The sequence below is a fragment of the Pongo pygmaeus genome, chromosome 13, assembly GCF_028885625.2.
Source record: "Pongo pygmaeus isolate AG05252 chromosome 13, NHGRI_mPonPyg2-v2.0_pri, whole genome shotgun sequence".
NCBI classification, from domain to species: Eukaryota; Metazoa; Chordata; class Mammalia; order Primates; family Hominidae; genus Pongo; species Pongo pygmaeus.
The window spans coordinates 62,215,794-62,239,029 of NC_072386.2; the positions used below are offsets into that span (position 1 = coordinate 62,215,794).

At 39.5% G+C, this 23,236-nt stretch overlaps 1 protein-coding gene across 1 annotated transcript in view; it reads left to right on the forward strand.

The window, feature by feature from the left end:
- The window catches only part of TMC1 (transmembrane channel like 1), a 263,253-nt gene that overhangs the window by 37,031 nt on the left and 202,986 nt on the right, over nucleotides 1-23,236 (forward strand). The window contains exon 3 of the mRNA XM_054501938.2: nucleotides 2,007-2,116. Within this exon, the coding sequence (XP_054357913.1) occupies nucleotides 2,113-2,116 (4 nt within the window). The 5' untranslated portion in view covers nucleotides 2,007-2,112. The remainder of the gene's footprint in view (nucleotides 1-2,006; nucleotides 2,117-23,236) is intronic.

Genomic DNA, 23,236 nt, shown 5'->3' on the forward strand with positions numbered 1-23,236 from the left:
GATGAGATAAACAGTCATAAAGGTCTTTTAAAATTCATACTTAGTGTGTTAAATGGATTTAATTGCTGTTAGTTAAATGTGGTGATGTTAAAGCAATGTCTACACACTGGCAAAAAATCAGATCATCAACTGCTTAATGAGGGACACGTCTTGAGAAAAACAGTGGAAGAAATGCTGCTTATATGTAATTTGTGATTAATTTTTGCAAGGTTTTCAAGGGATAACTTGGCCTTAAAATATTACAGTGAAAAACAGCTTTATACTTGGGTCCAATCTTCTTAAAATTAGAGTTCATTTTTGCTATTAGACACCTTTTATTACAGGATAACTTTTTTCCCCCTTGGAGACAGAGTCTTGCTCTGTTGCCCAGGCTAGAATGCAGTGGCGTGATCTCGGTTCACTGTAACCACCGCTTCCCAAGTTCAAGTGATTCTTGTGTCTCAGCCTCCTGAGTAGCTGGGATTACAGTGCCTGCCACCATACCTGGCTAATTTTTTGTATTTTAGTAGAGGCAGGGTTTCATCATGTTGCCCAGGCTTGTCTGAAATTCCTGAGCTCAGGCAATCCACCCGCCTTGGCTTCCCAGTGTGCTAGGATTACAGACGTGAACCACTGAGCCCAGCCAGTTATAGGATAGCTTCTAAACTTACAATCCTTGAAATATCATTTTAGGATAATTCTGATCCTACATACCAGTGAAATAAGTATAATTGAAACATTAAACCAAATTTGGCTTCAACATTAAACCAAAATTAAACCAAATTAAGCCAGTATGTTAAATACATAGTTTAATCTTAATTCTAGTTAATATTTTTCATTTCCTATGTGTCAGGCAATATACTAAACAACTTACATGAATTACTATTTTAATTCTCCTGGTAAACTGGAGGGGTGTGCAATTACTGTCATATCCATTTTATAGATGAAGAAAACTGAGTCATAAAGAGGTTATGTACTTGGCTCAAAGTCACACAGTCAGTGATACTGTTGGAATTTTCACCCAGACAATTTAATTTTAGAGACTATTTTCAACCACTCTCTGAGACTGCTTGCCTTTTCTATACTTTTGGTGATAAATATGAGAAGATAATTTTGAGGGCATTATGGTATATTGGATCTTAAAAACCCAGGTAATAAGTCCCATCTATAGTACAAATAAGCTGCGTGATCTTAGGGAAATTACATAACTGCTTCTGTAAAATGAGAGATTATATGAAGTGATTTCCAAAATGTCTTTTCGACTTCAATGTGGTGATTCCATAGTAATGTATAGGTTTTTAAAAAACCATGTCCTTCAATCAAATGGTCATCCTTTAGCATTAAGTTGTTTGGAATAGATACTACGCAAATTCACAGAATAATTTTCCAGCCTCTCTTTTTGCTTTGACACCTTTCTTATTTTTTTTTTTCTTTGAGATAGGGTATCAGTCGCTCGGGCTGGAGTTCAATGGCACGATCTTGGCTCACTACAACCTCTGCCTCCCGGGTTTAAGCAATTCTTGTGCCTTAGCCTCCTGAGTAGCTGGGCTACAGGCCCCTGTCACCACACTCAGCTAATTTTTTTTAATAGAGATGGGGTTTCACCATGTTGGCAAGGCTGGTCTCGAACTCTTGACCTCAGGTGATTCCTCTGCCTCAGCCTCCCAAAGTGCTGGGATTACAGGCGTGAGCCACCGTGCCCGGCTATTGACCCCATTTGTTGATGCTTAGGGATGAAAGTGGAAACTCCACTGCTAAAACAGAGAATACTACTTAGGTCATTCCTCTGTCATATATGGGATGTTTGCCAGCATAGAACATTCACAGAAATTATAACTGTAAAGGCCCTAGCAATGATTTAACGCGGTCTCCTCACATTATAGTTGAGGAAGCTCAAACTGTGACAGGGTCAGGGACAAGTAAAATTCACAAAGTTGGTTTACAGCAGAACTGTGCTACAATTATCTGGATTCAGATCCAAGTCCCCTCCAAATGAATCACAACCACTTCTACCTTTATAATTCCAGGCCATGAAAGATCACTGTTTTAGTCTGCATGGTGCAGTGGAACAGAAAGGCCTTGGTTTGAATCTCAGCTCTACTGTTTACTAGACATGAAACGGGGAAATCTAAAATGAGTAAGTATACACAGAAACACACATTACATACATATATGTAATGTTCAGGATCATTACACTGAACTTTAGAGCTTAGTACTAATGTACAATCGAGGTCGTGTTAGTACTGAGCAGTAAATCTTTTATTGTTGAAGTCCAATAAGAACAGAGCAGATATCAACCTAATTCGTAAGTGATGCATTTTCCTAAACTAAATGCCCAATAATGGAATGGGCTAGAATATTGCAGGACAGGGCTGTGAATGGAGGAAAGCAGTTGGAAAATCAATCTTTATAAGGGCACAAAAGGATGAATGAACCACATTCCCAAGAACCTGCTCCCACCCACTGCTGTTCCCACCCCCGCTGTAGTTGGTAGCATGTTCTCAAGGAAGGAGCTGGCTAGCTTTCATGGGAGCCACATCATCCATCAAATCACATTAGTGTTGTTGATTTGAATGTTGTTTCCTTTGTAGGTCTGTTTGCTTTGACTTTGTAAAATTGTTTAGTCTTGCTATTATTATATAAGGACTATAATCATAAGGCATTTATATTTCATTTTGTATTATGTATTTAAGCAAAATTAAGTTAAAAATTAGACAGAGATATATAGGATGATTTTTCCTTCAAGAGTTATTCGTTTATTTCCTTTTGGATATGAAAAATGCTTATGCAGTCCTGTATGTGGTCTCTCTCTCTTTTTATTTTTATTTATTTATTTTTTGAGATGGAGTCTTTCTCTTTTGCGTAGGCTGGAGTGCAGGGGTGCTATCTCGGTTCACTGAAACCTCTGCCTCCTGGGTTTAAATGATTCTCCTGCTTCAGCCTCCTGAGTAGCTTGGATTACAGGTGCCTGCCGCCATGTCCGGCTAATTTTTTTGTATTTTTAGTAGAGACAGGGTTTCACCATGTTGGCCAGGCTGGTCTTGAACTCCTGACCTCAAGTGATCCGCTTGCCTCAGCCTCCCAAAATGCTGGGATTACAGGCGTGAGCCATTGTGCCTGACCTGTGGTCTCTTTTTAAATGTTCGAGATTTCCTCTGACCATCACATGACGGCAGCTGCAAGTTGTAAAGATATTAAATGAGATAATCCCAAATGGCATAAGACCACCGTGAATTCAGTAATGTTCCAAAATAACTTGTATTTTATTCATCACACAGGCATTTATATAAATCAAAAAATAACAGCACCTGAAAACATGAAAATAATTGTATTCAAGGTTATTTACTGCAGCACGATTTTTAAGAGAAAAGACTGGAAACAATCCAAATGTCCACTAATCAAGACTGTGTGAACCCAAGATGTTACAGCTGCATCACACAGCTGAGAGAAGGAATAAGATCTATTTCTACTCACTGCCAGTGGTAATCTCCAGGAAGCGTTGTCAAGTGAAAGAGCAAAACAGAGAAAATGTGAATAGTGGTTACCATTTACCCAAGAAGTCTGTGTGTGGTGTGTGTGTATGTGTGTGTGTGTGTGTGAGAGAGAGAGAGAGAGAGAGAGATCTCTAGAGGGACAGAGGAAAAAGGTGAAGACAAGGATAGGAGTGAGACTTCTCTGGGTACATCTTTTTTTTTTTTTTTTTTTTGAGACAAAGTCTCATTTTGTTATCCAGGCTGGAGTGCAGTCACTTGATCTCAGCTTACTGCACCCTCTGCCTCCGGGGTTCAAGTGACTCTCTTGCCTCAGCCTCTCAAGTTGCTGGGATTACAGGTGCCCACCACCATGCCTGGCTAATTTTTGTGTTTTTAGTAGAGACTGGGTTTCACCATGTTGGCCAGGCTGGTCTCCTGATCTTAAGTGATCCACCTACCACGGCCTCCCAAAGTGCTGGGATTACAGGTGTGAACCACCACACCTGCCCATCTGGATCTCTTTTTAGTACATTTGACTTTGAAGCCAAGTTAGTATTTTCCATAATTAAGAAAAAAATAGAATAAAAAAGGAACAATTTCTGAAAAGGAAGTCAAAAGAAACACATTAAACTAACTGTGAGCTGAGTTGGTAGCATAACCACACAGACAGAAATTATTTCAAGTGACTTTAACACATACTGATGTGACTGTGCATCCCTACCGAGATAGAAATAAAGGTAAACATAAATAAAGGTAAAAATAAGCAAGATATAAATAAAGGTAAAAAGAACTGCAACAATCCTGAATAGTTTTCGATAATTATATCATAAATAGTAATTTTGGTATTGTTATTTTAAAACTGTTATATTTATAATACATATGTTAACGTAATCATGTTTATGCTTATAACATATGGATGCATAGCTATTAGGATAATGTATAAACATGATTATGTTAATGCCATTAGGGACCAAGATTTCAGAGAGAAAGAAAGAAAAATATAAAATTAAAGAAGCTAGTAAAAATGTTATCTTAAATTTAAACTGGAAACCTCAGTATAAACTCATAATGTGTTTTCTTTTAAAAAATTATTTTCAAATTCAGTCTCCTGAATAGAACTCGCAACAATTACCAAGCCAGTAGCAATGACAATAAACAGCCCTAGTACCCAGATGGTGCTCTCCAAATACCATTTTCCACTAAAAGGAATGAGGGCTCCTTGGAGAATTGGATGTTTTCAGATACAGAGCAGAACACATACAAAAAGTGCCTGGAACATTTGTCATACTGAAAAGCAGATACACTATGAAAGACTATAGTAATTTTATCAAAAGAACTCAGGAGCCACCATGAAGAGGCCCCCAGTGTCCAGAAATGGAATAATGTGAACATTAAGAATAATAAATCTTAATTTGTCAAGATACAAATTTAATTATATCGTAGATATCATAGCAGCATTATTTAAAATAATGAAATACTAGAAACAACTTAAATATTCAAAACTAGCAGTGTGCCCTCATATATAGAAATGTCATTTAAACCTTGTAGAAGAGAAGTTTATGATTTAGGAAGATGTTTACAATATGCTGTAAAACAGACACAACAAGTCATAAAATATTATGCATGCAGTATATTCCAGTTTATTTTAAATGATCTAGGTATAAATATCCATAAAAAGAAAACTGAATGAACAAATGGTGAAATGTGAATAGTTGCTATATCTGTGTGGCAGGATTACAGGTGGTTGTATTCCAGTTTCTCTTTATGTTCCAATCTTCTACAGTTAGCATGTATAATTTTATATTTTTTAATACAAAATATGTTATTTAACTAGTATTTACTAAACAAAAAATTAAAAATTAAAATATTTCATAAAAACGAAAGCATATGAATAGAAAAGTACATTTTTTTTAGGTTATAGGCAATGCTTGTACCTGTGTTTAGGGATTTGATCCTCCAGGTAAGAAACTACAGATCCAATTTAACTTATTTTATTTATTTATTTATTTATTTATTTTGAGACAGAGTCTCGCTCTGTCACCAGGCTGGAGTGCAGTGGTGTGATCTCAGCTCACTGCAACCTCCACCTCCTGGATTCAAGTGATTCTCCTGCCTCAGCCTCCTGAGCAGCTGGGACTACAGGCACGTGCCACCATGCCCAGCTAATGTTTGTATTTTTAGTAGAGATGGGGTTTCACCATGTTGGCCAGGATGGTCTCAATCTCTTGACCTTGGAATCCACCCACCTCGCCCTCCCAAAGTGCTAGGATTACAGACGGGAGCCACTGTGCCCGGCCTAACTTTAAAAATTTTTAAGTCACCAAAAGCAAAGTGACATGCTCAAGGCCATTATTGCCAAGCAAAGAAAAAAATGTCAAAAGTACAAAATGTGATTATATTTTAAAAATTAGATTATTATTATTAAGATAGGGTCTGGCTCTGTTGCCCAGACTGGAGTGCAGTGGTGTACTCATGGCTCACTGAAGCCTCGACTTCTTGGGCTCAAATGATCCTTTCACCTCAGCCTCCTGAGTAGCTGGGACTATAAGGCAGGCACCACCATGCCTGGCTAATTAAAAAAAGAATTTTTTTTTTGGTAGCAATGAGGTCTCACTATGTTGTCCAGGCTGATCTCGAACTCCTGGACTCAAGTGATCCTCCTACCTCAGCCTCTCAAAGTGCTGGCATTACAGTCCTGAACCACCATACCTAGCCAGATTCCTATTACTTTGACCTGGTCCTGGATACTTCATCTATGTGTGCAAAATTTTATACTTATCTCTTAAATCTGGAGAAAAATGGCCAAATTTGGTATAGTTGAATTTATCATGGGGTGATTAATAAGTGACTAAAGATTGACCTTCAAGGATCTGAAGATCTGACCAGTGTAGATTTATAGTAATTATAGTGATTACGTTGTACCTCCAGGTATTTTCTATACATTGCCGTAGTTAGCTATGAAAGGATGTAAAGAATAAAGGCAACTGACTATTTTAAAGAAATTAACCTCAGAAGGAGATTCTTCACCTAAATGCCTCTGCAAATACTATTGCTTTATGCTCTGAGTTAGCTGAAAATGAGTTTACTATGCCTGGTGTAAACACTTGCACCACCCACCTGTGCCAAAGAACTTTTCACTAACTGCATCATGACTGATTGACGTCAGTCTACTTGGCAACCAAGTGAGCCACTTAGAAGAAAGATCCCCTTATGAGGTTAATTTCTTTAAAATGGTGAATTGCCCTTATTCCTTATGTCTTTTCATAACTGATTACACAAATGTATAGAAAATACCTCTTGAGATACAATACAATCTGTAACTAATCATCAGAGAAATAACACGTTATTGTAACACAGATTTAGCTTGGCCATAAAGGGCATATTTACATACACATTGAAAACAACTTTAATGAAATGAAAAACATATATCCTTGGATTCTTAGCAATTTAACAGCAATGCTCTCAGGGGATCAAGCTACTATTTATTGACTCCCTCTGTGTGCCTTACACGTTATTACTGACCCTCACAACATCCCTGGGAGTTAGTGTCTTACAGGAGACCTTTGACATTTGTGAGCGGACATCGTGAATATTTTCCAAGTCCTCAATCCAAAAGTGCGGACATAGCTGTTGGTTTTCCTGAATTGTATTTCTTTCAAGAATCAAATGTTGCTTGTGAATATTCTCATGTAAGATTAAAAAAAATCTTTTCCTGACTCTTAGAACTTTAGTTGTATCTCTGCTTTGAGAGCCACTTTAATAAGCAAACTAAAATCACTCTATAGAAAGGCTGTACAGGAAATGAGTAGAGAACAAAAGCTGGCTAAACTGGGCAGTCAGCTAAGATCACTCAGTGTCTGAGAATTTGTTCTAGCAAATCACCCTCCGAGAATCATGCAGATTGTGCTTAGGCTTCCTTCATATATTCATACTCTCCTCAGGTGAACATAAATTGGCACATTTATAAGGAAATTTTATTATTATATACCCAAATATTTTTAAACATATAAATAGTTTGTCTTGTTAATTCTACCTCTTGGAAACTATCCTAAGGAAAATAATCATAAGATATCTGCAAAGAATTATTTGAATGTTGACAATAATTTTATCTATAACAATAAAAATTTGCAAGGTGGCAGATATTAGTTTATATCTCTGAGCTCCAAATCCACCCTTGTTTATCTTGCTTTGTGTGAATGGAGCTGGACCCTGTGGATCTTTCTCTTTTGCAAATTTGGGGGATATTCAGCTTTGTCAATTGAGGGCACTGGAGAGACCCTGCGATGGAATAGAGGCTCCAGGTGCACCTACAGGCCATCTTTCCCTACCAGCAGTGATTTCAGAGTAACTTCAGCCTGTCCATACCCTCCAGCAATGGTGGGTCACTTCTGTAGATGAACTCTGGCCCACCCACAGCCCCAAGCAAAGGAAGGTCACTCTTGTAGACCAGCTTCCAACCACTCTCATCCACCAGTGATGATAGATTGCTTTTATGGATCAATGCCAGCCTTTGCACTCAGTTGTTTCTTTGTTCCTGCAGGCTGCCTGTGGTAGTTACTATCTCCCTGAAGAGGTCTGAATCTCAGCCTTGGGGCAAGGAGGGCGTCTCCTAGTCCTTAGTGCCATTACTGTTCTTCTTCCTCAGCCTAGAAATAATAGCTGCTTTTAAAATTCTTGATGCCTGGGCCCCTTGGAGTCCTCCTTTATATATCTTTTAGTAGGTAATTTTTGGAACATTAAATTTTCCCTGTTCAAATAATTATCATAGTTTTTGTCTTCCACTTGGATCTTGAATGATACAAAAGTTAAAGGTTCAACAATACCGGACTTGTTAAATAAATAGGGAGCTATCCACACACTGGCATAAAATTGTTTGGATTATCTATTGTTCCCTTGGTGAGGTGACCCAGACCCTTGTTTGAAAGCGTTTTATTGGCTGGGTGTGGTGGTTCATGCCTGTAATCACAGCACTTTGGGAGGCTGAGGTGGGCAGATGACCTGAGGTCAGGGGTTTAAGACCAGTCTGGCCAATGTGGTGAAACCCCATCTCTACTAAAAGTACAAAAATTAGCTGGGTGTGGTGGCGGCTGCCTGTAATCCCAGCTACTCGGGAGGCTGAGGCAGGAGAATCACTTGAACCCGGGTGTCGGAGGTTGCGGGGAGCCGAGATTATGCCACTGCACTCCAGCCTGGGTGACAGAGCAAGACTCCATCTCAAAAAAAACAAACAAAAGAAAAACAACAGCAACAACAAAAGAAAAAACAAAAATGAAAGAAAGGGTTTTATTTGTCTTCTCTCTCTCTCCCTGTTTTTCTTTTTTTTCTTTTTTTTTTTTGGCTCATCTTTGCTGTAATTGCTCATTTGCTAGGGTCATTGGACACAGAGATACCAAGATGCCTCCGGAAGTCATGAATATTCCCCAAGTCCTCTATCAAAAAGTGTGGACAGAGCTGTTGGTTTTCCTGGGGTTTAGACATGTTCTTTCTTGCTTCTGTTGTGTAGTAACCCTAGCTCCTCAAGGAAATCGTGGTCTATGGGCTCTGCCAAACAGTAATTCCTTTCTTTGCTTGCTGGCTCACTGGCTTGAGGAACTCGAAGTAATCCTTTGGTAATTTCAGCTTCCAGGTCAGTGGGGACATTAATGTGTTTCTTGGTAGAAATGTCACTCTACTCCAAGAAATAAGATCTTTAATCCAGAAAACCTGAATTTTCAGGGACAGAATGCACAGACTTTTGTGGTCATTCACTGGGAGTTCTAATGAGCAGGTTCGATCATATTTCTATTCTTTAGTTCCTCGACCCATGCATTTTAGCTACCGGGCAGCGAACCATGTATCAGCTGTTAGTGTTGTGTGTATTCCATATCATGAAGTTAATTTCCCAGGCCCACAAGGTTTTCTTCCCAAGCTGGTGCCGTAACTGAGCCTTTACCAGGCTATTCCATCATTTTAGGTGTTTCTAGGGTATAGAGTAAATGATAAGACCAGTGACTCCCATGATAAATGTGCACCATGGTGCACTTCCTTTGCTGTAAAATGTCATCTTGGTCCTAGTCTATATTGTAAGGGGCACCATACTGATAGATCAGGTACTGGTGAGCCCTTGGATGGTGGTACTGGTAGAGGAACTGCAGGAAGAAAAGGTAAATCCATACTCAGAATATGTGTTGATTCTGGTAAGGACATGTTGTTTTCCCTCCAAGACAGATGGTTCTGATAGATGGTTGTGTAGCCACCCTCCCTGAGGAATGGTACTATGTCAAGTTCTTGGCATCAGATTCCGTGGCTGACAGGTTAGAAATTTAGCATTGACAGTAGCTGAATTATCTTTTGTAAGTGGGAGCTCAAATATGACCATGCATAGCACCATAGTGATTGCAGCACTAGAGACACTATTTATGGGCTTTCCTGCACAAGAACTGGGGTGGCTAAAGAGGGCCCGGCTAAAAGGCAGGATGGATCATCCTGAGCACATGGTTGTTGAGAGTCTTCTTTGCAGTCAGGCAGTAGTGTGAGATCTGCTTTGTGTTTATTCCTGTAGGGTTGTCCACATACTTTTTTTCTCCACACCTTTTCTCTGAGCTTCAAATCTTTTTTTCTTGTCCTGTCGAAATGGCCAAGCCATTCACTACTGCTTAGAAGCCAGTGCATACTTAAGGATCTGGTCCTTTCTTCCATATGAAGTGAATAACCAAGTGTGTTGCTCATAGTTTTCCCCACTGGGAGGATTTCCCTTTACCTCTCTTCTTCGGGGCCACCTCAAATGAGGATGAAATGCAACAGCAGACTATCTCTGGCTAGAGGCAATAAATCACACTAGCCCAATTATGCACCAGACCTGAGCTGTTTCCTCCACCACTGATTGTAGGTAGCAGTTGTGAGAGCTTCTGTGGAACAGATTCAGGTGGTGCAGCTGCTCAAACTCATAACTCACCTGCAGTGTGTTCTGAAAATGTGTGGCTTAACTGCATCTACCCTAAAAGACCAACTTGGTGAGTGATGAGATAAGTGGGAAGTAGTGAGGATGACCTGGATTTTCCATTGAGGAAGTGGCCAAGTCCTGCAGACAAATTGTACCTAGGAAAAGGTACAAAAACAGGAGAATGGATCATGCGTTCAGTATTGGAACTGATGACTATTAAGTTGCTGTGGGCATCTGAATATAGATGTTGTGATGGTTTTAAAACATGTCTGAAAATTCTTTGACACTGTTTCCATCAAGAGGTGATGTCTTTGTCTCCTCCCCTTGAATCTAAATGGGACTTTGTGACAGATCTGATGAATAGAATGCAGGAATGTGATGTCCAAGGCTAGTTTAGAAAAGACCATGTTGGTTTCTCTGGAGACACTTGCTCTGGGAGCTATCAGTGTCCTTCCACCAAAGCTCCCCAGGAACACACCTGCAGCTAAACAAATTGGATTTATTGCTTATTGTAGCAAGGGAGAACATTCACCAGGGGGATCCATAGGTCATCTCAGTATAAGATTTGGGCTTTGGTTGGGTGATTTGGGGGAAGGTTTAAGGAATCAGGGGTGGCTGGGCATGGTGGCTCACGCCTGTAATCCCAGCACTTTGGGAGGCCGAGGCAGGTGGATCATGAGGTCAGGAGATCGAGACCATCCTGACTAACACGGTGAAACCCTGTCTCTACTAAAAATTCAAAAAATTAGCCAGGCGTGGTGGCGGGTGCCTGTAGTCCCAGCTACTCAGGAGGCTGAGGCAGGAGAATGGCGTGAACCCAGGAGGTGGAGATTGCAGTGAGCCAAGATCGCGCCACTGTGCTCCAGCCTGGGTGACAGAGCGAAACTCTGTCTCAAAGAAAAAAAAAGCAATCAGGGGTTTGGTCTAGATTGAATGCTCTCAGAAAATGGGAGTAATTCTAGGATTGGACATTTTGTAGGTGGCATAGTGACCTTGTTTTGTCTGTCCTTACACAAATGATGAAGTAGGCTGGTTTTGTTTCATTTTATCTTGGTCGCAGAGTAACTTTCTGAGGTTGGAGTTCTGTAAGATTGTATATGTCCAACAAGAGAACAACATGGCTTAGCTGTGAATGTCAGATCAGTTCTGGACATTTTATCTTGGTCGCAGAGTAACTTTGTCTGAGGTTGGTGTTCTATAAGATTGTATATGTCCAACAAGAGAATGACATGGCTTAGCTGTGAATGTCAGATCAGTTCTGGACATGAGAGAAAATTCTGATATTTTCTTTTTGAGCTTTCAGTTGTCATGTAAGAACTCTGGCTACTATGAGGCCACCGCATAGAGTGATTGTATACCTATATATAAGAGAGATGGTTTGGAGTTCAAGCCCCCAGCTAGTCAAGTCTTCCCAGCCCAGGAGACAGATGTTCGAATGAAGGAGACTTAGGTAATTTCAGCCCCAGTCATTGTCTGACCACAACTGCATGAGAGATCCTGAGGGAGAACGCTTTGCTGAACCCAGTCAACCTACAGATTTGTAAGTAAAATAAATAGTTATCATTGATTGAAGTCACTGTTCTAGGGGTGGTTTTTCCTACAGTAATGTCATTGATACAGGTGTCTGGCAGGCAGTTGGCTCTAGAGGTCTGAAGCTAAGGAGAAAGATCTGGCTTGGAGATATGGATCAGGAAGTCCTTTTACAAGGAGAAAAGTGCTTGAAGTCATTTGAATGGATGACATCACCTGAAAGATAATATACATTGAGAAAGAAAAAAATAAAAAGCAGACAATAGCACCTTTAGTAACAACACTGAAGAGACCAGGAGGAAATAAAGAAACATTTGCAAGGAGACAGAGAAGGAGTGAATAAGGTGATCACATGGCACCCATCCAAGAGATGATGTCCAGGAAGCCAAGAATGAGAGTATTTCAGAAAGAAGAATGTTGTTCACAGAGTTAAATGCTACGGAGAGAGATGGAGTAAGACAAGATTGATTAGCACCAATGAGCTTTCATTTTTGACAAATGCAGTTTGAGGGAAATTGGGGGCTAGGGAGTGATGGGGCAGGAACCAGAATGCAGTGAGGTAAGGAGGGGTAAGAAGATGAGAAGAATGCCAAATCTGTGCCGTTTGCCACATCATGGGCCCTCTCTCCATACTATTTATGGGTGTATAATTTTTTTCTATAATTTAATAATGCATTAAACCATCACATCACATCACATCACAAACCCAACAATTCTACAATAGCATGGGTAGATCATACCCTGGTGTATTTTTAATGTTATACTTTAACCGGTAGTTTTGAGTCATAAATGTACTACTATGTTGTTGTTGTTTTTTTTTTTTTCTGGTCTGTCATTATAGTAATAACTTTAAATCTCTTATTGTTTATTTCTCTTGCAATTAAAATAGTTCATCATTTGAAATAGTACCCAGTGTTCAGTGTCCACTGGTGCCTTGTAATTACTTCAGAAAAACAGTCTCAGTTTAAAAGTTATAAACTCTTAATGCCTCTCTGCAGGAGGAATAGCTTCCTTTTGCCAGAGCCATCTGGGGAGCATTATTCTAGTCATACCCTGCTAATTCATTGGCTTGATTGTCAGGGCTCCTGGTCTAGTTCACCCTCCTGGGAGGCTGGTGTGGGACCCTGCTTATCCCAGTGGGGGTCAAGGCCTCCTTGACAACAGTGAGTGAGTTGCTAGGAGGCTGCGGAAAGAAATTCCTCTAGTTCCATCCACAAGTAGATCCCACTGCAGTGGCCTCATTTGGCTCCTCTAATCCTCTCTTTTCCACCTTTTTCCAGGGCAAGTCTTACCCTATTTTCTTCATTGCTTGCTTGTGATTTCCTTGCTGGAGATGCTTGGAGGCAAGCATTATGACAAGGATGGGTGCGGGTGGGAGTAAGGCCTTTAAACGAAGAGCTTACATTTCAAAGAACTTCAAATGTGTATTTCAAATGTCACTTCCAAATGAGGTTGTACACACAGACAGAAACGCAATTAACAGATTTGGAAGAGGCCACGTAGCATGTGGCCACGTAGCATGCAGTTGAAACTCCTGTTGCATTCCTTGGCTATTCCTGTCTGTGGCATCTTTTTAACAAATCCTGTAGTTACCTTGTAAATACCATCATAGAATATATTGTATTTAAAAAACATTCTTTACTCAGGTGTAAAAGTTGAAAAGGTACTATTATTTTTAAAAATCTGTATTGGATTTTTTTTTTCATATTTTAGGATGCCAGAAGCCTCTAAAATGGAAAACCCCCGGTGCTTCTCCGCATCTGAGAATCTCTGCTTGGGGCAACAACTTTGAGCCCATGGGGAAGGAACTGTCCATGTGGGGTGGTCTGGTGAATGCTCAAGGAGCTGCGGAAGGGAAGGTAGTGAGGAGACAGTTACATATTGAGCACGTTTTGGTGCCTAGCATTGTACTGGCCTTTCACATGCTATGTTTAATCATACAGGATTGTATGGAGTGGGATTGTACAGAATGAGGCCTGGGTTTGCTAAATCCTGGGGGAGATTGTCTGAGCTGTCATTTGAAGGGAAAACTGTAGCATGTGGGACTTACAAACAGCTTGGGATGGAGTTTGAGGTGGGGGGAGAGGGAAAAAGATCTTGGCAGATCTTGGCAGATACATTCTGAACAAATACTTGTGTCATCCTCAATTGTGTAGTCTTTATGACTTTTCCTGTGTTCATCTGGTTGGCAGATGAATGCAAAATGCCTTTTAGCTTCATGGAAGGCACACATGAATCATGGCTATGTGATAAACAGAAGAAGCCATGTTTCAGAGGGTTTCTGGTGTGCACTTGCATGTGTGTGGGCACACCCTTGTGCCAAATGGACCACCAGTTTAAATCGATTTTCAACATGGCAGATTTCATATGCTTCTTTAGTGTGGCCCAAGTCAATCTATTTTTAGAAGGGGAAAGTAGAGCATGTTCCGAAAGTTCTTTTCTTCTGCCATCAGGGATTGTAGTACTTTTTATTTATAGTAATTTCAGGTCCCTAAATACTTCAGCAAAATTAATGAGGCAAACAAAAAAAAATTAGGTACCAGAAAATTGGATCATGTGTTATTTTACAGAGAACTTTATTTATCTTGCCTTTGGAAAATATAATTTGTATTTTTCAAAATTATGATTAGATCTAATTCTTTTCCAAGATTTACTTAAAAGAAATATTTCTGCCTAGTCACAAGACTGTGTATAGCACAACTGGCCTTGTGTTATTGACTTGATGATGCAAAGAAAAATATATAAGAATCTGTTTTTTTAATGTGTTAATATTTATCATAATGAAAATAGTCTTACTAATTAGCAATAACTAGAAAAATGTCTACTATTTATTGAGCCACTACTATATGCCATATTCTTTACCTATGTTCATTTTCTCTTCTATATTCAAAATAATCCTATAAGGTATGCTTTATGATCACCATTTGTTCCAATAGGGTCTCAAAGATATTAGGTAATTATTCCTATGACATTGAGCCTATGAATGGCAGAGCTGGGAGTTTGAACCTAAGTCTGATGACTCTGAAGCCTATAGTCTTTCTACTCAAACAAGCTGCCCCTCAAAGTCATGGCAATAACTGAGAATAGCATTCAGTTTTACAGCTAGGAAAGTAGTTGTAGTTGTGTTTATTATTCAATACTGTCCATATTCAAAGAACCATTCATTGAGCTTCTATTTAACTCCAGTCACGGTGATAAATAATGCAGAATCTAGAGATCAAAGATAAAATGGCCTTGCCCTCAAGGAATCCATGAGCTAGTTGGGAAAACTAATAGGAATATTAATGATTATAATGCAGAATGTTAGGTGCAATGAGAGAGGTAACAAGGTACTACTGGGGCCTAACAAAGGCCACAGTTTGTGTGTGTGTGTTTATGTGTGTTTGGGAAAAGGCAAAAGACACTTGAGATAAAGGGAACAACATAGACAAAATCAAGGGCTTGAGAGCATATAACTTATATGAGACATAGCAAATTGTTTGCTTTAACTAGAAAATAGTGGTTACGTGTGGCAGACTATGAGAAATGAGAATGTAAGTCCTTGGGAATGATAACTTTAGAAATTCTACATTTGGAATGATCATAACCTTTTAAAATTGTCTCAATATGATAGATATTTTCCTTCTGTTTTGGGGTATCTGTCTTTTTATTTTTTATTTTTTTGAGGTGGAGTCTCACTCTGTCACCTAGGCTGGAGTGCAATGGCATGATCTTGGCTCACTGCAACCTTCACCTCCTGGGTTCAAGCGATTCTCCTGTCTCAGCCTCCTGAGTAGCTGGGATTACAGGCGCCTGCCACCATGCCTGGCTATTTTTTGTATTTTTAATAGAGATGGGGTTTCTCCATGTTGGCCAGGCTGGTCTCGAACTCCTGACCTCAGATGATCCACCTGCCTCAGCCTCCCAAAGTGCTGGGATTACAGGTGTGAGCTACCACGCCTGGCCTGGGGTGTCCATCTTTTAAAGACACACTGTAAGAGTCATAATATTTTCCCAAAGAAGAAATGTAATTAGTACACAAATACATGTTAAAACTAGGTGTTATTGGTAATTAAAATTAAAAAAACATTAACCCAACCAAATAATAAAACTAATGAAAATATTTAATATTGATAAGAACAAGATGTGATAAGCATATTTGTGTTTTGCTGATTGGTCTATAAAGTGGATCAAAACTTTTGTAAACTATACATAAGCTATTTTAAATGTTTATGCCCTTTGATTCAATAGCACTAGGTTTGGTACTTTATAATAGGATTTATTAGAAATATTTATTGCAGGGTTTCTTTAACGATGAGTCATAAGAATCAGCCTAAGTAGCTATGGTACATCACTTTGATGCAACTTAATGTGTCATTAAAAATCATATTTATGAATAACATTCCAGATGCATTTAATACAATTCTAGCTGAAACAAAGATACTGAAACATTTTGTGTTTATATATGTCTACATATATATCTATATATATCCCTCTCCCTGTCAATCTATAAATTAAAAACTATACATTAAAAACTGCAAATTAAAACTACATACTAAAGAAAGAAACTGGAAAGAAATCCACAGAATGTTAATAATCATGGTCATTATGTTTGAGTGGTAGGACTATGGATATTTTTTTCTTTCTATTTTTATACATTTTTCACTTTTTTTTTTTTTTTTAAATTTGAGACAGAGTCTCACTCTCACCCAGGCTGGAGTGCAGTGGAATGATCTTGGCTTACTGCAGCCTCTGCCTCAGGGTTCAATCAATTATTCTACCTCAGCCTCCAGAGTAGCTGGAATTACAGGTGCACACCATCATGCCCAGCTAATTTTTGTATTTTTGGTAGAGACAGGGTTTCACTATGTTGGTCAGGCTAGTTTCAAAGTCCTCCCAAAGTGCTGGGCCTCCAAAAGTGCTGTGATTTGGCCTCCCAAAGTGCTGGGATTACAGGTATGAGCACCACACCCGGCCCATTTTTCACACTTTTAATGATGTTTTTGACTTTAAAAGTAAAAATTTGTAATTTAAAATTTATTTAACTTTTACAAATAAAAATTACAAATGAAAATTAAAATTGCTATATATTTTTGTTACTGGACAAGAAAAGATGTATTATAGAGTCCGGTTTTATTTTGTTTTCTGATAAATCTATGGCTGGGGAGCAGGTGGGTAATTCGTTTTAAAAATTCTCGGTGTTAACTAGATTTCTCTTGGGATAGCTCTGCTGAACTGGAATGAGATCTTCTTCCCCAGAGCCACTTGCTATTTTGATTTTCTAGAAAGAAAGAAATTATAGAAAGCTACAATCTACAAATTGCTATGTACTACAGTCTACTAAATAGTATAATACTTTATTTTGCAAACTATATCTCTCAGAGTACAAGGCTCCACAGCTAGTCTTGCACCAAATATACGAGGTTCTTGAATAGTCATTTTCTCAAAGTTCCCATCTCTTTACAAAGCAAGTTGAGGGGGGAAGCAGAGAGAGCACTCTGGTGCTTCCAAAAGCATCAGCCATCCACACACTGCCTATTGAAAACACCAAATCTGAGCATGTGTGTCATTGTCCAGGAATAAACAATCACAAAAAGGCATCAATGAGGCCTATAAAAACAAGAGTGCATGCGAGAAGATGTGATTGTTATGAAACAGGAGCACAAGGCTACTAAGAGAGGGCAAGCCTAAAGGAAAAGTCACCAGGGTGAGATGGAAATAGATATAGGAGGAATAGTGAACGGTGGCAAGGAAGTAAAGGAATACAAAAGTAATAAAATATTCATTGCCTTAGTCCTTTCTTGCATTGCTATAAAGAAATACCTGAGACTGGATAATTTATAAAGAAAAGAGGTTTATTTGGTTTATGGTTCTGCAGGCTGTATGAGAAGCATGGTGCCAGCATCTGCTCCTGGTGAGGCCTCAGGAAGCTTCTATTCATGGAGGAAAGTGAAGGGGGAGCTAGCCTATCACATGGTGAGAGATGGAGTGAGAGAGAGAGAGAAAGAGAGAGAGGAGATGCCAGTCTTTTAAATAACCAGATCTTACGTGAACTCAGAATAAGAACTCACTTATCATGAGGACAGCATCAAGACATTCATGAGGAATCTGACCCCATGACCCAAACACCTCCCACTAGGCCCACCTCCAACATGGGCAGTCACATTTCAACATAAGACTTGGAGGGGACAAAACATCCAAACCATATCACCCACATTGAGGGAGCAAGGAGCAGACTCCATACTGCAGAACACACATGGGAAGCAAACTTGAGAAGTCTCCCCAGGGCGTAGGGTAAGAGGACAAGGGGCTGGAAAAAGAAAGGTAGTGGATATAGAGGACAGAGAATGGAGTTGGAAGCTACATCTAAGAACTTTACATATTCCTAAGGAACCCACGAAGATAAAACAAACAGAGCAAGTACGAAAGATGTAATAGAAGCAAATGACCCTGCATTGAAAATGATCAAAGTATGCAGATTGGAAAGGCTCACAAATTCCAATAAAAAGAATTGAAAACAAAAAAAATGCTGCAATAACATTCTTTAAACTATATTAATTATAAGGTTTTAACAAAAATAAGTACTCAGGCAGTAGTAAAAAGTTTGCCAATAAAGAAACCAAAATTAAACTCTTACTTTTCTTATGTAATACCAAATTCCAGAACTTGGAAACATATCTGCATGCTTTACCAGGGACCAGATTATGAGGCAGGTATTTAAGATTAGAAAAGTTCTCTTTCGTTGGTAAAGGCAACAGAAAGATATATTTTAGAAGTAGAAGCTCTCTAACACAGACACTATTCTGCCAAAAAAAAAATAAGATAAATGTAACAAAATAAAATGAGCTTCAAGGTGTATTTTGGTCACTGAGAGATGATTCAAAAGAAGACTTTGAACAATGAGAATGTTAACATTTAAAAGAATAGGTGGAATTTTTCCTTACTCAGTTTGTTCAATAAAATCACGGGTCCACTATAACCTGATATATCTTGTTGCTTAAAGGGAAAGCTTGGCCCTACCTTTTCTGCTTTCTTCTCTGTTCGTGGTATAGAAAATTTATTTTTGTTAACCAGTTATTTACTTCACACTTGAGGTAGACTTTGTTGCCATGTTGGATGGCTATTTTGTCAGGTCAAACAGTTTTCTGCCACATGCCTACATGATTTTAAATAATGTAGCCCTCACCCTCAGCTTCTGCTATAGGGACCACATGCTTTGTGGTAACCAGGTGCTGCCAAAATTGGATGATAGCAGGCTCCTGACCCATGCCTGTCAAGTCATAGGTGGTTAAGGGCATGGGAGTTGGAGTCAGACTGTCTGGTTCCAAATCCAAGGTCTACCCATTGATTTTGACCTAAATTTTCTTATTCTGTAAAATTAGTTTATTGATTGTTCACACTCAATTTGTTTGAGGTGAAGATTAAATGAGTTAATACCTGTAACTTTTTGACTGGCACAAGACACAATCCTATTACATGTTCTGAAAAAAAAAATTCTCTACATGAACCAAAGGAATGAATTCTATTTCCTCCACTACTACTACAACTCAACACTTCTAATCACCAAATGTGTGGAGGTTTTTCTACATCAGTTTGTCAGACACCTACTAGGTGTCCTGTAATTCAGTTCAGTTCTGACGCCATCTACATGGAAACAGCATCCGATCCCATGGACTAAAAGCTCAGTCTCATAAGACTGAGTCTCATAAGAACCCAAGTGGGTTCTTCTTGCCTGCTGCACAGAAAAACCAATACTTCGAGGCAGTGGTGTTGCAGTAGAGAAAGCATTTGATAATCACAAGGCCAGCCAAGTGGAAGGACGGGAGAGAAAAACCAAGACGTCAAGGCAGTGGTGTTGCAGTAGAGAAAGCATTTGATAATCACAAGGCCAGCCAAGTGGAAGGACGGGAGATAATTCTTAAATCTGCCTCCCCAAGAGCTCAGGGGCTAGGGTTTTTAAGGATAATTTGGCAGACCGGGGACTAGGGAATGAGTGCTGCTGATGAGTTGTGGATGAAATCATAGGAGTATCCAAACTGTCTTCGCATGCTGAGTCAGTTTCTGGGTGGAAGTTTCTGTGTGGGAGTCAATTTCTTGGCATGAGTCACAGGTCCGGGTGGAGTCAGTTAGTTGCCAGAATTCGAAAGTTTAAAAATATCTCAGAGACCAATCTTAGATTTTGACAATGGTGATTTTATCTATAGGAGCAAGAGGGGAAGTTAAAAATCTTATGACCTCTGGCTACATGATTCTTGAGCAATAAGCTATTATAGAAAGGCAAGCTAGGGAACAATGGCTTGTTATCGTTTAACTACACCGACATCTTAGCAGAATTTAGGTTCTTCTCATAATCCCAACCTTGTGGACTTTCATTAGTCTTACAAAGGCAGTTTCAGTCCCCCACCAAGGAGGGGATTAGTTTCAGGTAGGGACTGTTATCATCTTTGTTTTAAAGTTAAAAAAGGCAGTTAGCTTGTGATGTTAGAAGAAATATGTCAGATTTCTCTCACTGTCATAATTTTTGCAAAGGTGCTTTCATGGCCCCACTTGAAATGAGAATGGGAAGTCCAGGTTTTCACCTGTGCTTTAGACTGGGTGGAGATAAATTAAAGGTTCACAGGACCTCCTCCTCAGATTTGACCATTTGCTAGAATGGTTCACAGAACTCAGAAAAACAGTTTACTTATTTAATTACCAGTTTACTTTAAAAGGAAATTACAACTCAGGAAGAACCAGATGGAAGAGAGGCATAGGGCAAGGTATGTGGGAAGGAGCATGAAGCTTCCATGCATTCTTGGGCTCATCACCCTCTCAGCACCTCCATGTGTTCAGCAACCTGGAAGCTCTTTGAAAAATGTTCTTAAGCCAGGTGTGGTGGCTCATGCCTGTAATCCCCACACACTGGGAGGCCCAGGTGGGTGGATCATCTGAGGTCAGCAGTTCCAGACCAGCCTGGCCAATGTGGCGAAACCCCGTCTTTACTAAAAAGAAATTAGCCAGATGTGGTGGCACATGCCTGTAATCCTAGCTACTTGGAAGACTGAGGCAGGAGAACTGCTTGAACTCAGGAGGCAGAGGTTGCAGTAAGCCAAGATTGTGTCACTGTACTCTGGCGTACGTGACAGAGCAGGACTCCATCTCAAAAAAAAAAAAAAAAAAAAAAGAAAGAAAAGAAAAAGAAATATGTTCCTTCAGATTTTTATGAGGGCTTCATTGCATATACATGCCCCTCCTTGGAGGCTGGTCTGGAGGTTGGGCTGAAAGTTCCAACTCTAACTACATGGTAGATTTCCCTGGCAACAGCCCCTCTTATCATTAGGGACTTTCCAAAAGTCACCTCATTAACACAAACTCTGATGTGACTGAATAACAAAAGATGCTCCTGTTACCTTTATTGCTCTTAGAAAATTCCAAGGATTTTAGGGGCTTTGTGCCAAAAACAAACACTAAATATATATATATATATAGATAGATAGATAGATAGATAGATAGATAGATAGATCTTATTATAAACATACTGTCCCACATTATTATTATTTAAAATGATAAGTCAGTCAAGCTCTTTTTTCTTGAGAATTTGATTTGGGAAACTTCGAGAATGAGGCAAGGAGCAGTGGGAATAGGAGTTTAAAGTAAGCATAGAAAGCATAGAAAGAAGCTAGGGAATAGATTGGGGTTGCAAGGAGGGATAACAAATGGAGATTAGGAAATAGTGGAGACTGTGATTAAGCAGAGCCTGTCATTAGGCATTTCTGATATAAACCCAGATGCTGTCGTATCACCTCACTGAATGCTTGCCCTGAAACACTTATTTTAGCGCAGATAAATTCACCACCTAAGGACGGCTTATCCTTTCTATGGCCATTGAACTTAGGAGCTCCACTAAATAGGATAACTCCCTTTATGCCGGGAAATCTACCAAAATTACCTGTGTCAGAAGGGTAAGAAAAGAGAATCCAGGATCCAAAATGGGATTGAAGTGATCTCCCATTCTTTTTGTGACATTTAGACTGCCTTCTGCCTCTCCAATCGACAGAATAAAGACCAAACTTCTACCCGGGTGGGTAGGGCCTATCTTGAAGATGGAGACTTTCTAAGTTTAGATGGTCAAGAAACTAGTGCACATTTCAGTTAGATGCATCTCTGAATTGTCTGGGCTTGGACTATTCTAAGAATGAATAATTATGAAAATTGAGGCAGCTCAGAGACTCATTTTCTAAGATTTCAATATATGATTAGCAAAATGCTATAGAAAAAATAAAATGGCACAGTTTGGGGGTTGGCATGTTGTATCTTTCTGTCCCAGGTCTTTCCTGTGCTTGTAATTCTTTCATTGATAAAGAACTCAGCTATCTATCCAGGTGTGATGGCTCATGCCTGTTATCTCAGCACTTTGGGAGGCTGAAGCAAGAGGATCACTTGAGGTCAGGAGTTCGAGACCAGCCTGGCCACCATGGTGAAACCCACAGGGTGAAACAACTCTACTAAAAATACAAAAGTTAGCTGGGTGTGGTGGTGGGAGCCGGTAGTCTGAGCTACTCAGGAGGCTGAGGCAGGAGAATTCCTTGAACCCGGGACTTGGAGGTTGCAGAGAGCCAAGATTGCGCCACTGCACTCCAGCCTGGGTGACAGAGCAAGACTCCATCTCAAAAAAAAAAAAAAAAAAAGAATTCAGCAATGTGTGGTTCTTTTGAATCTATGGTATATGTATTAGCATATCACCCCAGAGCAGAGGTTCTCAACAATTGATTTTATTCCCCAGGGGACATTTGGCAATGTCTGGAGACAATTTTGGAACTTAGAGGCTGATGCTATTGGTGTTGTGGGCAGATGACAAGAGAGACTGCAAACGTTCTCCAATTCAGAAGGCAGCCTCCACAAAAAGAATTATTCAGTCCAAAGTGTTAATAGTGCTGTTACTGAGAAACCATGCCCTAGAGAAGCAGCCTAGAACTTTGAGTTTTTCCTTTTTTTTTTTTCAATCAACTAATGAGAATAAATGTGGAGGAGACAGGCAAAAATGTCAGCAGCCCCCTATGGTTTTCAAAACCATTTCAGATATTTGCTGTTCACCAGTGTCAGCCAATGTGTTTATTTTTGAAAGGTCAGAAATTTCATAGGGCCAGATTACTAAAATGCTTATTATTTTTTTTTCGTTTTCAAGAGCTTATGTTAGTTATCTAGCATAGAGAAGTCTACCATAGAGATCCCTTTGTTCTGAGTACTGGACCTTTTTCACTTACCAAAACTCTCCTACTGTATACGATCTTCACCCTGATAATCCAAGAAGTCTGAATCCTCCCCATGGCTCTCCCCTCTTTCCATCCCCAGTCGGTGGGTTTCCCACAGGTCT